This window comes from Channa argus, chromosome 3, assembly GCF_033026475.1.
Source record: "Channa argus isolate prfri chromosome 3, Channa argus male v1.0, whole genome shotgun sequence".
In the NCBI taxonomy this organism is placed as follows: Eukaryota; Metazoa; Chordata; class Actinopteri; order Anabantiformes; family Channidae; genus Channa; species Channa argus.
The window spans coordinates 3,113,593-3,127,673 of NC_090199.1; the positions used below are offsets into that span (position 1 = coordinate 3,113,593).

General features: G+C 40.2%; 1 protein-coding gene across 1 annotated transcript; it reads right to left on the reverse strand.

Annotated features, from left to right (window-relative positions):
• Positions 1–8,169: 8,169 nt before the first annotated feature.
• Positions 8,170–10,379, reverse strand: LOC137124610 (myelin-oligodendrocyte glycoprotein-like). Its single transcript, XM_067499710.1, has 4 exons — positions 10,229–10,379; positions 8,721–9,059; positions 8,522–8,602; positions 8,170–8,316 (listed from the first exon to the last, which is right to left on the reverse strand). The coding sequence occupies exons 1-4, from the start codon at positions 10,278–10,280 to the stop codon at positions 8,216–8,218; spliced, it is 573 nt and encodes a 190-aa protein (XP_067355811.1). The 5' UTR covers positions 10,281–10,379; the 3' UTR covers positions 8,170–8,215.
• Between the last annotated feature and the right edge of the window lie 3,702 nt (positions 10,380–14,081).

Below are 14,081 nucleotides of genomic sequence, written 5' to 3' on the forward strand. Positions count from 1 at the left end.
AGAACTTTTGCTGCCTTGTACCTCACTTGGAAGTCGCGTTGGACTAAATGTAAATGTAAAGTGCTGTACAGGTTAAAAACATAAAATCAACAGAAATTAATACAAAAGCCTAAAAGTAAACAATAAAACCAAGAAAACAGATACAATAATTAATTATTAGAACAATAATTAATGGACACATAAAATAATGTCAACAGCTCAGACAGTGAAGACAAGTGGGTTCCAAGAAGGGATTTAAAAACAGCTAAGGATGAGGCCTGTCTAATGAGACCTCTCTCCCCACGAGAGACAGAGCAGCAGAAGAGGACTGGAGGCCTCCAACACAAAGAGTTGGATCCTTTAAAAAGGACCTGAGCCAATATAGAGCTAAGCCCTTTATACTGACCTAAGCGGGAGATTCAAAGATCATGGTCCACTGTATCAAACGCAGCAGGCAAATGGAGTAGTAGAAGGATCACACAGTCAGCAAGATCAGAGACGAGAAAAATGTCCTTCAAAACACACCAAAGAGCAGAGTCAGTGCTGGGCTTTGTTCTAAAACCACATTGGAAAGTCTCAAATAGCTTGTGCTCATTTCTTCTTTTCCTTTCAGCTTTTCCCTTTCACATGTTTCACATGTTTCACATGTTTCACATGTTTCACTTGTCCACAGTGAATCATGTGTCTCCATCTAACTCTGTCCTCTGCATCCTCTTCTCTCACACCAACTAACTTCAACTAACCCTGCTCTCACTACAGGTCACAATGTCATCTGCAAACATCATAGTCCATGGAGATTCCTGTCTAACCTCATCTGTCAGTCTGTCCATCACCAGAGCAAACAAGAAGGGGCTCAGAGCTGATCCTTGATGCAGACCCACCTCCACCTTGAACTCCTCTGTCACACCTACAGCACCTCACCACTGTCTTACAGCTCTCATACATGTCCTGCACCACTCTAACATACTTCTCTGCCGCTCCAGACGTCCTCATACAATACCACAGCTCCTCTCTCTGCACCCTGTCATACGCTTTTTCTAAATCTACGAAGACACAATACAACTCCCTATGACCTTCTCTGTACTTCTCCATCAGCATCCTCAAAGCAAATACTGCATCTGTTGTTCTCTTTCTAGAAACCATATTGCTGCTCACAAATGTTCACCTCTCCCCTTAGCCGAGCTTCCACTACTCTTTCCCACAACTTCATTGTGTGACTCATCAGCTTTATTCCTCTGTAGTTGCCACAGCTCTGCACATCTCCCTTGTTCTTAAAAATTGGTACCAGTACACTTTTCCTCCAGTCCTCAGCATCCTCTCACTCTCCAAGATCTTGTTAAACAAATTAGTCAGAAACTCTACTGCCACCTCTCCTAGACACTTCCATACCTCCACAGGTTTGTCATCATGACCAACTGCCTTTCCACTCTTCATCCTCTTCAACGTCCTCCTCACTTCACCCTTACTAATCTTTGCTACTTCCTGCTCCACACCAGTCACCTCTTCTACTCTTTGTTCCCTTTCATTTTCCTCATTCATCAACTCTTCAAAGTTCTCCTTCCATCTTCCATCACACTCCTGGCACCTGTCAATACATTTCCATCCTTATCTTTAATCACACTAACCTGCTGCACATCCTTCCCATCTCTATCTTTGTCTGGCCAACCTGTACAAATCCACCTCTCCCTCTTTAGTGTCCAACCTAATATACAAGTCCTCATATGCTCTTTGTTTTTCCTTTGCCAACTCTACCTTCACCTTACGCTGCATCTCCCTGTTCTGCTGTCTACTCCCTTCAGTCCTCTGTGTCCCACTTTGTCTTAGTTAACCTCTTTCTCTGTATGCACTGTTGAACTTCCTCGTCCACCACCAAGTCTCCTTGTCCACTTTCCTCTTTCCAAATGACACATCAAGTACCCTCCTACCTGTCTCCCTGATCACATTAGCTGCAGTGGTCCAGTCATCTGGTAACACCCCCAAACCACCCAGAGTCTGTCTCAGCTCCTCCCTGAAAACTGCACAACCTTCTTCCGTTTTCAACTTCAGCTTGTGCTGTGGGTTTTAGGTGGAGCCACGGCGTCCAGGTCGAGGGAAAGCAGGTGCTGAGCCCACTGACTCAAGGATGACGTAGTTGTGGCTGAGAAGGACAGTAGAGGGGTTAATAACACGAGAGAGCTGAGCAGGAGCCTGACTTTTAACAGTGTTACAAGGCAGGAAAATGTTCAACACACAGGAAAACAGCGTCACAACCAGACGACAAAACCAGATCAAGTGTGCGTCCACACTCTTCAGTAGGTCAAGACGCAAACTGCACCATGAGTCAATAAGGTTTGAAAAGTCATTAGCCATAGATTTGTCACATGAATATAATATCAACAACAAGAAGGACACAGTCATATTTGGGCATGAAGTCAGCAATGTCATGATTTAAAATCGAAGTTGAAAACAGCTGTGTACACTCATACACACTCTGGTAAATAGTGGAGGCAAGAGTTCCGTCAAAATGCTGGACGCACTGGCATTCGGCCATGTCTCAGTCCCACAGAGAAAGTCCAAACCGCTGAACGCAACGTCATCTTTAGGGACAAAAGTTTTGTTTGCCAGTATAATTTTTTAAAATCCAAATAAATGAAGCTTATAGGAGTTAATGGCTACTGTTGATTGAAGGTAATTGACAGAAGACAGGTTTTTATTTCATATTAAAACAGTCAGTAAGTAAATCAATAATTACAATATAACAATAATGACCTTTCACCTTTAAGCACCGAAATCTAATCAGTGCACCCTTGAGTCCAGTGGATGTTTCTCACGCATTTCTACAGGATGCTGTTCACGTGGACAAATGGACAGTGGACAAAAAATGTCGGTAAAGGATTTAAAGCGAAAAAGCTTGTGACACTGTTTAAAGACGCTGATATGATGATTGGGATGTAGTTAATATACAGACATGTGTAAAAATCATGAATTTAGTCTCAGCTCTTCTTAGAACAAAACCCAAATGACAACATTCATCATGTAATGTTGTTTAAAAAATTAAGATTGTTATTGTTGCAAATGTCTGAGTCAAAGCTTTCACAATTACAGAATCACCTGGTAAATAAATGGCTGTTTAAGACTCTGCCTCTTGCCTGGTGACAGCTAACGCAGGCTCCAACCCCCATATGACTCAACACAGATTAAGCTGTTACAGGAAATAGATGGATGGACTCGACTATTGTGATGATTCTTATTCTCTTGTCCATTTAAATTAGTCCATTAGTAAGTAACAACACATGTGTCTTCAAAGACAATGAAGATTATAAAGGTTCAAACAGATCAAGATTAAAAAGTCCATAAATCCTTTACAAATGTTCATATTAATGCCACAAAATGCATAATTCTTTTTTCTCCTGGCAGTTGCCACATACTGTAATAATAAAACCGCTGGAACTTAAGACATTCCCATAAGTATTTCTAAAAAATCGAGCAAATAGATTAGAAGATTCTTTTTTCACTGTTGTGGAATTAAGTTTTATCGGACTTTATGTGCCACTTGCTCTTACATAAGCCATATTTCGATTGCTTAAAGCGAACACAAGGTTCCTGGAGCTTTCAACTTGACTTGTAGTGATGAGGTTGTTGACTCCGTGCTTCATGATGATCAGTTTTGGGTCACGTTGCTAAAGCCCGTGCTTTAAATGTTAAATTTGAATTTGTCAGATGATGCTAATGCAGTACTTCACTTTACTGCGTAGGCACAATCCTGATGTGTGGTGCCAACGTCTAATAGGTGCAAACTGACAGTTTTAAAGGGGCCCGAATCAAGCCGCCTACTGTTCTAAGTCATTTTAAAGCATTTCTTGTAAGAGGACGTCTTTTCTCTTAATCAAATGGCAGAGCAGTGCAAAGCTAATATGATTCATACAACACAGAGATAAACCGAATGCAGAGTTGCATTAGAAGCAGAACTCGGGGGCGAAGGACATTAAAAAGTACCTAGAGAGTGAAGCGAAAAGTAGCAGTTGAAGCAACTTGATCAAACCTATTTAGCTAATTCTCTACATCCCCATGATAAATATTATTTGTTCATATATGATGGTGCTTAAAGGTTTGTGACCCCTCTGGATTAATGTCTCTATTTCAATATGACTTAAAACTTTAACATGTGAAATAATTACTCTTTAGTATTTGTCAGTAGCAAAAGTATGTGAATTTCATAGACTTTCATCCTTCACCGTACAGTTACTCAGCCTTGTTTTAATTACCTCTCTGTCTCTTTGATGGTGGATTTTTATGTGGTGGTGAATGTGACTTTATGACTCAAGATTAGACTGTTTTTTTTTTTGTTTGTGAATAAAACTGATTGATAGATGGAGGAAATGTGCAGTAAGCTGACGACACGGCACGTTTTCTCATGTCCTCAGACTTTGTATAGAACTGTACTGTTCACCCAGATTAATGTTTAGGTGCATTCACTGTGTTGTAATGGGCTCATAATCTGGATGGTGTTAAATTCCATGGGTTGGAATATTTTAAGAAATGACCTAAAGTTAAGATAATTCAATGATGGCTGTACATTTCGAGTCAACTGGGAGGAAATAAAATTAGTACTTGTAAAAGGACAAAACCCATTTTCCCCTTGAGAACTGAGCCAGTAAATCATATAATAAATCTTTAAGCGGTTTGACGGTCAAATTTATTTTGAGTCACAGTTCGATAATGTTTGAGTACAGCGAAAAAATATAATGTTTAAAATAATTAGTCAATTCCTGTTGGTGTCCTACCAGTTAAGAAACTGAATAGTTGGGTTAAGATTTTAATCATTTAAGAATGTGGTAAACATTGACCCCAAATCTCTGTACTGCAGCATAATTCTACACTTTTAGCATTAGAGCTAAAATTAGAGAAAAAATGTTCAGTCCGGCTATTCATCAAGAAGCTGGACATAGAGGAATCCCCAAGCTCCAAAAGCATGTTATCGAGGCAATGGGGGGATGTGGGTTAAAACGACAACGTAGCCCGACCCAGCCACATCACACAGGAGGGCCAAAGGAAGGAGAGGTGTGCAAACTGCCCGGTTTCCAAACACTGTCAAGTCGGCAGCTGGTGTTCCCAGTGTGCCAGGCCTGTGTGCAAGGAGCACAGACACTTGGTGATCATTTGTTAGGCATGTAAACAATTTAGATCTCAATTTGTGCTGTGTTGTGTTTTGTTCGGTCTCATTTCATTTAATTAACTAGTGTAGTAACAGATCACCTTCACCAGTCAGTCTTGTTTTGCGCATGCGTTGCTGCATATGATATTTTAATAATTCTGCACGATGGACTCCTCCATCCTATTGTGTCCACTAGTAACTAACTGCGTTGAACTTGGTTTGAAGTTAGATATTCGACAGATGGAAGGTCCTTCGTGTGGACGGCACACGGTTAGAGGACCATCTGTTGATCCCTGTGAGACTGTTGAAACCTATATTCTGCCATTGGTAGAAGCAAAGACATGTCAGTACCAACCGAGTCATTTCACCCATCGAGTCCTGTTTTAAAACCCGAGTCTACATAACCACCAGAGGGCGCAGTTGTTTATATGGAATATTAAACATTTATTCAAACATGTTATGAGGAAAATCCTGCTCTAAAATGTAAACACATGGATTTGCCCCATATGTGACATGACTTAGATGGTTATAAAATACTATAGTAATATAGTATTAATATTGTCAATATACAGATTTTACAGTGTTTAGTATAAACACGTTTGGTCTCTGTTGGACATTTTTACAACAACATTTTACAAACCAAGTCACATAATTTGGCCCCTACTGAAATGTAAAAACGTCTTTACTAAACGTACATGGCACAATACAGTTTTCAGCCGTCTGTCATTTACAGATGGCAACTAGCTCACGATTTTTTGCTGTGCTCTATTGTTTCCATCGACATTATGGAAAAGTGAAAAGTCAGTATTGTGTTTATAATTAGCATCAGTGAATGTGAGCAGTGTTTCCTGCCTCCACTATACAACAAAGTTTCACACCTATTCATGTCAGTATTGTCACCTCACGGTGCGGTAAAAATGTTTGAGCGGATGATTTTTTTCTATTTTTTTATGGGGGAAATTTTTCAAGTTGGGGTTGATGAGCCATCATTTAAAAGCCAGTGTCTTTGGGGATCCACTGAAACCCTCACACTTTAGTTTCCTGTCCTCTGTGGGACTGATTTTAACATTTTACCATTTTGTCTTAAATCACCATGTTGCTTTGCTGAGCTTCTACCTCTAAACACTTCACACGGCAATTTTGATCTTCTGACGAAATGCTCCTGTCTGTCCCGAGGTCTAGATCACAACTCAATGTGGTCGATGTGGGATGTGAAACTGCAACCTTTAAGGCGGCAGCGCTAATCGCTCCAACTACTGTCTTTATGTGTTTATTGTAATGTGATTAATTGTGTCTGTACAGCACCTGGCTGTTGTTTTTAAATGGCTTTATAGATAAATTGACTTGACTTTATGTGCCACTTGCTCTTACATAAGCCATATTTTGATGGCTTAAAGCTGTTCTAAGTCATTTTAAAGCATTTCTTGTAAGAGGACGTCTTTTCTCTTAATCAAATGGCAGAGCAGTGCAAAGCTAATATGATTCATACAACACAGAGATAAACCGAATGCAGAGTTGCATTAGAAGCAGAACTCGGGGGGCGAAGGACATTAAAAAGTACCTAGAGAGTGAAGCGAAAAGTAGCAGTTGAAGGACCTAATTCTCTACATCCCCATGATAAATATTATTTGTTCATATATGATGGTGCTTAAAGGTTTGTGACCCCTCTGGATTATTGTCTCTATTTCAATATGACTTAAAACTTTAACATGTGAAATAATTACTCTTTAATATTTGTCTGTAGCAAAAGTATGTGAACCCATGTCTTCAGTTCATGAACACTGGTTCCTGGGGACAGGACCAGTGCTGTTTATGACTCAAACACCACTGTGTTTATGACTCAAGATCAGACTGTTTTTTTTTTTGTTTGTGAATAAAACTGATTGATAGATGGAGGAAATGTGCAGTAAGCTGACGACACGGCACGTTTTCTCATGTCCTCAGACTTTGTATAGAACTGTACTGTTCACCCAGATTAATGTTTAGGTGCATTCACTGTGTTGTAATGGGCTCATAATCTGGATGGTGTTAAATTCCATGGGTTGGAATATTTTAAGAAATGACCTAAAGTTAAGATAATTCAATGATGGCTGTACATTTCGAGTCAACTGGGAGGAAATAAAATTAGTACTTGTAAAAGGACAAAACCCATTTTCCCCTTGAGAACTGAGCCAGTAAATCATATAATAAATCTTTAAGCGGTTTGACGGTCAAATTTATTTTGAGTCACAGTTCGATAATGTTTGAGTACAGCGGAAAAAATGTAATGTTTAAAATAATTAGTCAATTCCTGTTGGTGTCCTACCAGTTAAGAAACTGAATAGTTGGGTTAAGATTTTAATCATTTAAGAATGTGGTAAACATTGACCCCAAATCTCTGTAGTGCTCCATCATAACACAGCATATTTACACACCTTTAGCATCCAGTGTCTGCTTGACATTGTTCAAATGACCCAATCCACACAGTCCAAATTCAGTTCTTCATTGAAGATGACACTCAAGTTTTTGCCTAGTTGGTTTGGGGAAAGTCCAACACGATTTAATTATGGTGCCAGTTTCTTTTACTAAGCCTTTGAACCAATATCTAAAAATTCAGTTTTGACCTGGTTGAGCTGCAAGAAGTTCTGTGGCATCCGGGACACAGAATCAAGGAGCTGACACACATACGTTAGGAAGTAGTGGTCCTGAAATTGATTCATGGGGAATAGTGTTCTCCTCACACTGCACGGCCATTTTCCATCTCCGCTTACTGCTCCATCCTCCAACTTGTTGCTGTGACCTCAAAAGCATCTTGTCAGACTGTTTAGGGAAGAGTTAGATAATGTCCTGACATGATATTATAAGGAAACATTTGAATAACATGGTCGGTGATCTTCATCAGAAGGGGAGTTGGTGGCTCAATGCCAAATCAGCATGCAAGCTGAAAGCAGTTGATCTTGGTCACTGATCTTCATCCAACCCCAGTGCTGGTTTCCCTCAGCGCAAAAAGCCAAAGACGATTGTACTTTATTTTTTAACACCAGTCCTGCTTAAACTTCCACCTCTAATTGTGGCTTTAAATGATTTTAGAAATATTCTGCGGGACGGGAGATTGTTTTGTAACTAACAGATCTTTGTACGATGGCTCCAAACGAAAACTCCAACAAGACAGACCACAACAGCAGGGACGACAACGCCAAGAACAATACTGATGGTTTTACCACCTGAAAGAGAGTCAGAGAAACTGTGATAAGAACCAAAAGAACAGAAGCAGTTTAGTTCCTCAGCAGATAGATTTAAAGGGAGTTTGGGCTCAAACCATGTCCCCACTACCACAAAATACTCAGGTTGGTTGACAAGAATAATGCTTGGATGCAAACCAACACCCAGGTTCTTAGTCAAACTCGTGAACAGCTCGGGCTGATTTACCAGGATTGTCTGGTTCTTCATGTGGACATTTGGCTGTGGTGAAACCATCTGTCTTTGTCCTGTAATGTTGGTCTTTGGGGACTGTTAAAAAGACAACAGGTAAAAAATGTTCAGTCCTCAGAAAACAAAGCCTAAACACTAAATAAAGTCCTGGCAGTCAGACACAGGATCCTGGATGTAGTAAATTCAGAGCACTTACCAACAGTGAGGTTAACGATACAGCTGGACACCAGTTTAGGGACAAAGCATTTGTATCGTCCACTGTCAGACAGCTGAACTGAGGAGATCAGCAGAGTCATGTTTCCTCGGCTCAGGTCCTCATGGTTGATGCCGGTCCTGTGTCTGTACGTCTCCATCTGATCATGGGGATTTTTCTGTCCACGTCTATATGAGTAGACCACCTTGTTGACATCAACTCTCTTCCAGTCCACTGTAAAGGCAGACAGGCTGATTGAAGGATCCAGGTGACACGGTAGAATCACAGCATCTCCTTCTTCTACCTCGATTTCTGGAGTGGAGCAAACGGCCCGAGGTGCCTCTGAGGAAACAAATGTAACGTGTAAAGAGTAATTAAATCCATGTCATTCTCTAAAAAGAAGGAATTCCAGCAGAAAAGGTTTCTTTCTAAAAGTACATGTGTGAGTGTGTGATGTGGTTTCTGTGAGAGTAACAAACATCCAAAGTGAGGAACAGAAATGATGGTGATGAGCTCACAGTAAGAGAAACGCTCCATAATTACCCCACAAACACAATTACAAATTCTCCACAATGCAAATGGAAAATATTGGCAGAGAGTGAACCAAAATGTGGATTGTGGCAAAAAAAGAAAGTTTGTGCCAACACCAACCTCCCCAGATCATTTCTGGTGAGAGATGAAAATAGTCCTGATATCAGTGTCTTACAGCTATTTGAACTCGTGAACCTTTATCTGATGTTGCTTTGGTTTTTAATAATTCATATTAGCTACAATTCTTGCATGTAATTAAATCAGGTTTGATTGTACAAATCCAATTCTGGTCTAAATTATGATTAAAGTTAATCAGATATTAAATAAGCCTAAACATAAATTGAGAGCAAGTAGAACCGGTTTGCCTGCTACTGTGGAACTGTAAGTATTTCAAAGATGTGATCTTTTATATACACATTTACTCCCCACTTAGGAAATATTGCTCTTATTAATATAATATTGTAACGGGTGGTTAGTGTGGGGGCACAGTGAGCCCCGGGGAATTATGGGTAAAAGTCATATGAATAGATATGGGTGTGTGTAAAGTGTTTAATTTCCATGATTTATGTTACGATCATTGTGCATGTGTTGCGCGGCACCGTGAGGGAGAGTGTTGTGCTGTAGGAGGCGCTATCACACTGTCCTGCTGTTCGCTGGCCTTCAGAATATAGCGTAGGTCTCCATGGTAACTGAGAGAAAGGGCATGAGCTGCCTGAACATTGCTTCCTGTCACTCATCTCGAAACACTGGCAGAACAAAGTGGCAAAGGTTGACGCCCTCAATAGGACCCTCAATGGGACCTGCGCGGAGCGGCTGGAGGGGGGGGGGGGGACGGGCTGTTGGGGGTTCAGTGTCTCTCCGTGGACAACTGCCAACTGATCCTCCATAACTGGGTTTATTAGTCAGTAATTTGTTGTTTTTTTGCGTTCTGATGATTTAAGACAGAGAAACTCCGACGGTGATGAATCTGACAAACTTACCGGTAGCAACTTCAGCGAGCAGCAAAACTACCAGGCCGATAATCACGTCCATCTTCGGTCCGTCTCCACCTGAACTGTCAGAAAGCTCGTGTATAAAGCTGCAAAGATACAGTGGGTGGAGTCGTCAAGTCAAGAGTCAAGAATTCATGGGACACGATACGTGAAAGCTGTTCACTGGAAATCCTGCTGATTTCTGCTAAATATCCGGCTGTTTTTTAAGCCTGGCTCACAGATTTGAACTGTATAGTGATGGAAAACGCTGCTTCCGGACTTTTCTCTGTTTGTGCAGATAATCTGCATTTATATAGCGCTTTTCTACCCGTTTCCTACTTGATGCCACTTGCTGCTACTCTTGCTCAATAGCAAAGGGCGCAAGAGTTTGTAATAAAACTGCAACCGCAATTTACTGTACGTGCAACCGACTGTGCCGAGCGCGTCTAACAAAAGACGGTGGAGAATTATTCAATAGCTTCACACCGAGATTATTTTACACGTCACTTGGTTTTGGAAAACTTTGCTTTTGCCCAATTTTGGAGAATATATATCAGCCAAAATATTCAATAGCTTCACTCTTGTCAGTGAAAGTTCTCATTCTTCCCGTTTGGTCCTGTCACCTGGACTTTATGCGTCTTTGTTAAAACGTTTCACTTATCCAAGCAGGTTTTAGTCTAAAGGGAAATTAGCCAACAAAATGTGTCAGAAGTACATTTTTCCATACTTTGGGCTGTAGTATAACAAATAAACGCAATGTCACGGTACAATTATTTTGAAACACACAGTGCCTATTTAAAATTAAAAAGTATTCACTCCCATGGATGTTTCATCTTTTTATTCACATAAATCATTGGCAATATGTCAAAGTGAAAATAAGGGTTTGCAGAAATAACGAGGCTCTTACTAAATTACTAAGACAATCAGCGGGTTTGAGGCACAATCTATAAATAGCGTTATTGCAAGAAGAAAAGTGCATCACAGCATTGAAATGGTACCAAAACCCCCCAAAAAATGTCCTGCCTCTTCTTATCCTGTCAACCATCAAATGAGTTTAACATCTGTGATGTCACTGCTACAGCAGCCTAGTGCATAGGTTAACACACCATCTAGTCATTTTCAAACTAAAAACTTTTAACTGTGCTCGTCAGTGAGGTGAGGATTCTCAGTTAATTGATGAAGGTAAAAGAAAAACCACATAAAGGTGTAAATGGCAGATGAAGACATTTGATCCAACTCCCATACAGGGACGCTGTGGAAGTGGAAATCACTCCACAGTAATAAAGCATGATTCTAATAGTGTGGATTGGACAAACCGATGGAGTGGAGGGAGGACTGCTGGTTGTCTGTCTGATAGGAAAGTGTCCCACATTACTCCTCCTCACAGGCCTTATTCCAGTGAATACTGGTCAACTAGAATTAAAACGTCAGTAAAATTAGATATGAATCCTTTAAAATCTCTACAATTTCTAAAGGAGGTTGGTCTGTGCACCAAATCACATTAAGCTGTTATGTAAAGTGTGAACATTTGGTGGATTAATGGCTTCTCCACTAACAGTTAACGCAGTAATGTTGCATGTTAAAACTCGAGTCTAAAATAAACAGCCATAATTCATTAGAAGCCAGCAGTGCATCTTCTTCTGTTGAAGGTTTTTGTACAGACATCAAGTATTGGGAGCTTGATTTGTAAATTGTGTGTAGTGGAATAACGTCCCTGCATTATTTCTCACAGCTGCAAATAGGTGGAGGAGTCCTGTGGTCTGAGGATGTGCCAAAAACCTCAAATGTGTCACGCAACATAATGCTGCTGCGGTCGATAGCCAACGTATCTGAACCATCATGACTAATACAGTAGGGAAACCCACACATGATCTACATTTCACAGTCTGGGCAGCTTGAAAAAGTAACTGCACTTTCTACTAGAAGCTTCTGGCAGTGGGAGCAGGCTCCGACACTTCATTATCTGTTCCAACCCTAAAACACGTCTGATTGAGAAGATGTGAGGAAAAGTACGGACAGCGGAAATAGCTCACAACAAAAGGAGGCAGGTGCCAGAATAAAACTCTCAGAATGTCAACGTAAATTAATCTTATGATTAAAAAGTAACTGCATCAAATAAGGAATTTCACTCTATGTTCCATCAACAGCACCATTCAGAGTTTGGCCATTTTCTCTGTCTGAGGTTAGCTGCTCCGTTTGCACGTTGTTTTCTATGTCCACTTCTGACTGTGTGTCTCGTCTGGGCATCAAACATTTCTCTGTGAGAACACAAAACATTTGTGGCACCGTTTAAAGATGCTCTGTGTAATGCTTCTATATATATATTCACACCCACAAGAAGTGAAATTACTCCAGTGGTTTCATGTTTAGTACTAAACATGAAACCACTTCATTTCCACTGAAAAATAAAGGCTCTAAATCTTTTAACTTACTGAACTTTCCAAATTTCAGCAGGGATGTGAACATAAGGACCAGAGCAAAAAGACAGACTGCAACAATGGCACCAACACCCTTCTTTCCAGCACCTGAAGAAAAATCGGTGTCAAGAGCAAGTTAAGAGCAAACTGAGAGGAAATGCACAATGTTATTCTTTCTAAAAATTCCATCCTCCATTTACTACATATAGTTAAAATTCACATTTTTGTTAAACTTCTCACCCATTAGCTACTTTACATTGCACTGAGACTACAGTTTTCTTAGTGAAGTCATTTACCAGAGCTGCTTGGCATGGTCCCATTTTCCCGTTGAGGCCTCACTGTGCTGAAATCATCCTTCACGGTCATGTTCTACAGCTCTATACAAAGTCTGAGGACATGAGAAAACGTGCCGTGTCGTCAGCTTACTGCAGATTTCCTCCATCTATCTATCAGTTTTATTCACAAACAAAAAAAAAAAAACAGTCTGATCTTGAGTCATAAAGTCACATTCACCACCACATAAAAAGCCACCATCAAAGAGACAGAGAGGTAATTAAAACAAGGCTGAGTAACTGTACGGTGAAGGATGAAAGTCTATGAAATTCACATACTTTTGCTACTGACAAATACTAAAGAGTAATTATTTCAAATGTTAAAGTTTTAAGTCATATTGAAATAGAGACAATAATCCAGAGGGGTCACAAACCTTTAAGCACCATCATATATGAACAAATAATATTTATCATGGGGATGTAGAGAATTAGGTCCTTCAACTGCTACTTTTCGCTTCACTCTCTAGGTACTTTTTAATGTCCTTCGCCCCCCGAGTTCTGCTTCTAATGCAACTCTGCATTCGGTTTATCTCTGTGTTGTATGAATCATATTAGCTTTGCACTGCTCTGCCATTTGATTAAGAGAAAAGACGTCCTCTTACAAGAAATGCTTTAAAATGACTTAGAACAGCTTTAAGCCATCAAAATATGGCTTATGTAAGAGCAAGTGGCACATAAAGTCAAGTCAATTTATCTATAAAGCCATTTAAAAACAACAGCCAGGTGCTGTACAGACACAATTAATCACATTACAATAAACACATAAAGACAGTAGTTGGAGCGATTAGCGCTGCCGCCTTAAAGGTTGCAGTTTCACATCCCACATCGACCACATTGAGTTGTGATCTAGACCTCGGGACAGACAGGAGCATTTCGTCAGAAGATCAAAATTGCCGTGTGAAGTGTTTAGAGGTAGAAGCTCAGCAAAGCAACATGGTGATTTAAGACAAAATGGTAAAATGTTAAAATCAGTCCCACAGAGGACAGGAAACTAAAGTGTGAGGGTTTCAGTGGATCCCCAAAGACACTGGCTTTTAAATGATGGCTCATCAACCCCAACTTGAAAAATTTCCCCCATAAAAAAATAGAAAAAAATCATCCGCTCAAACATTT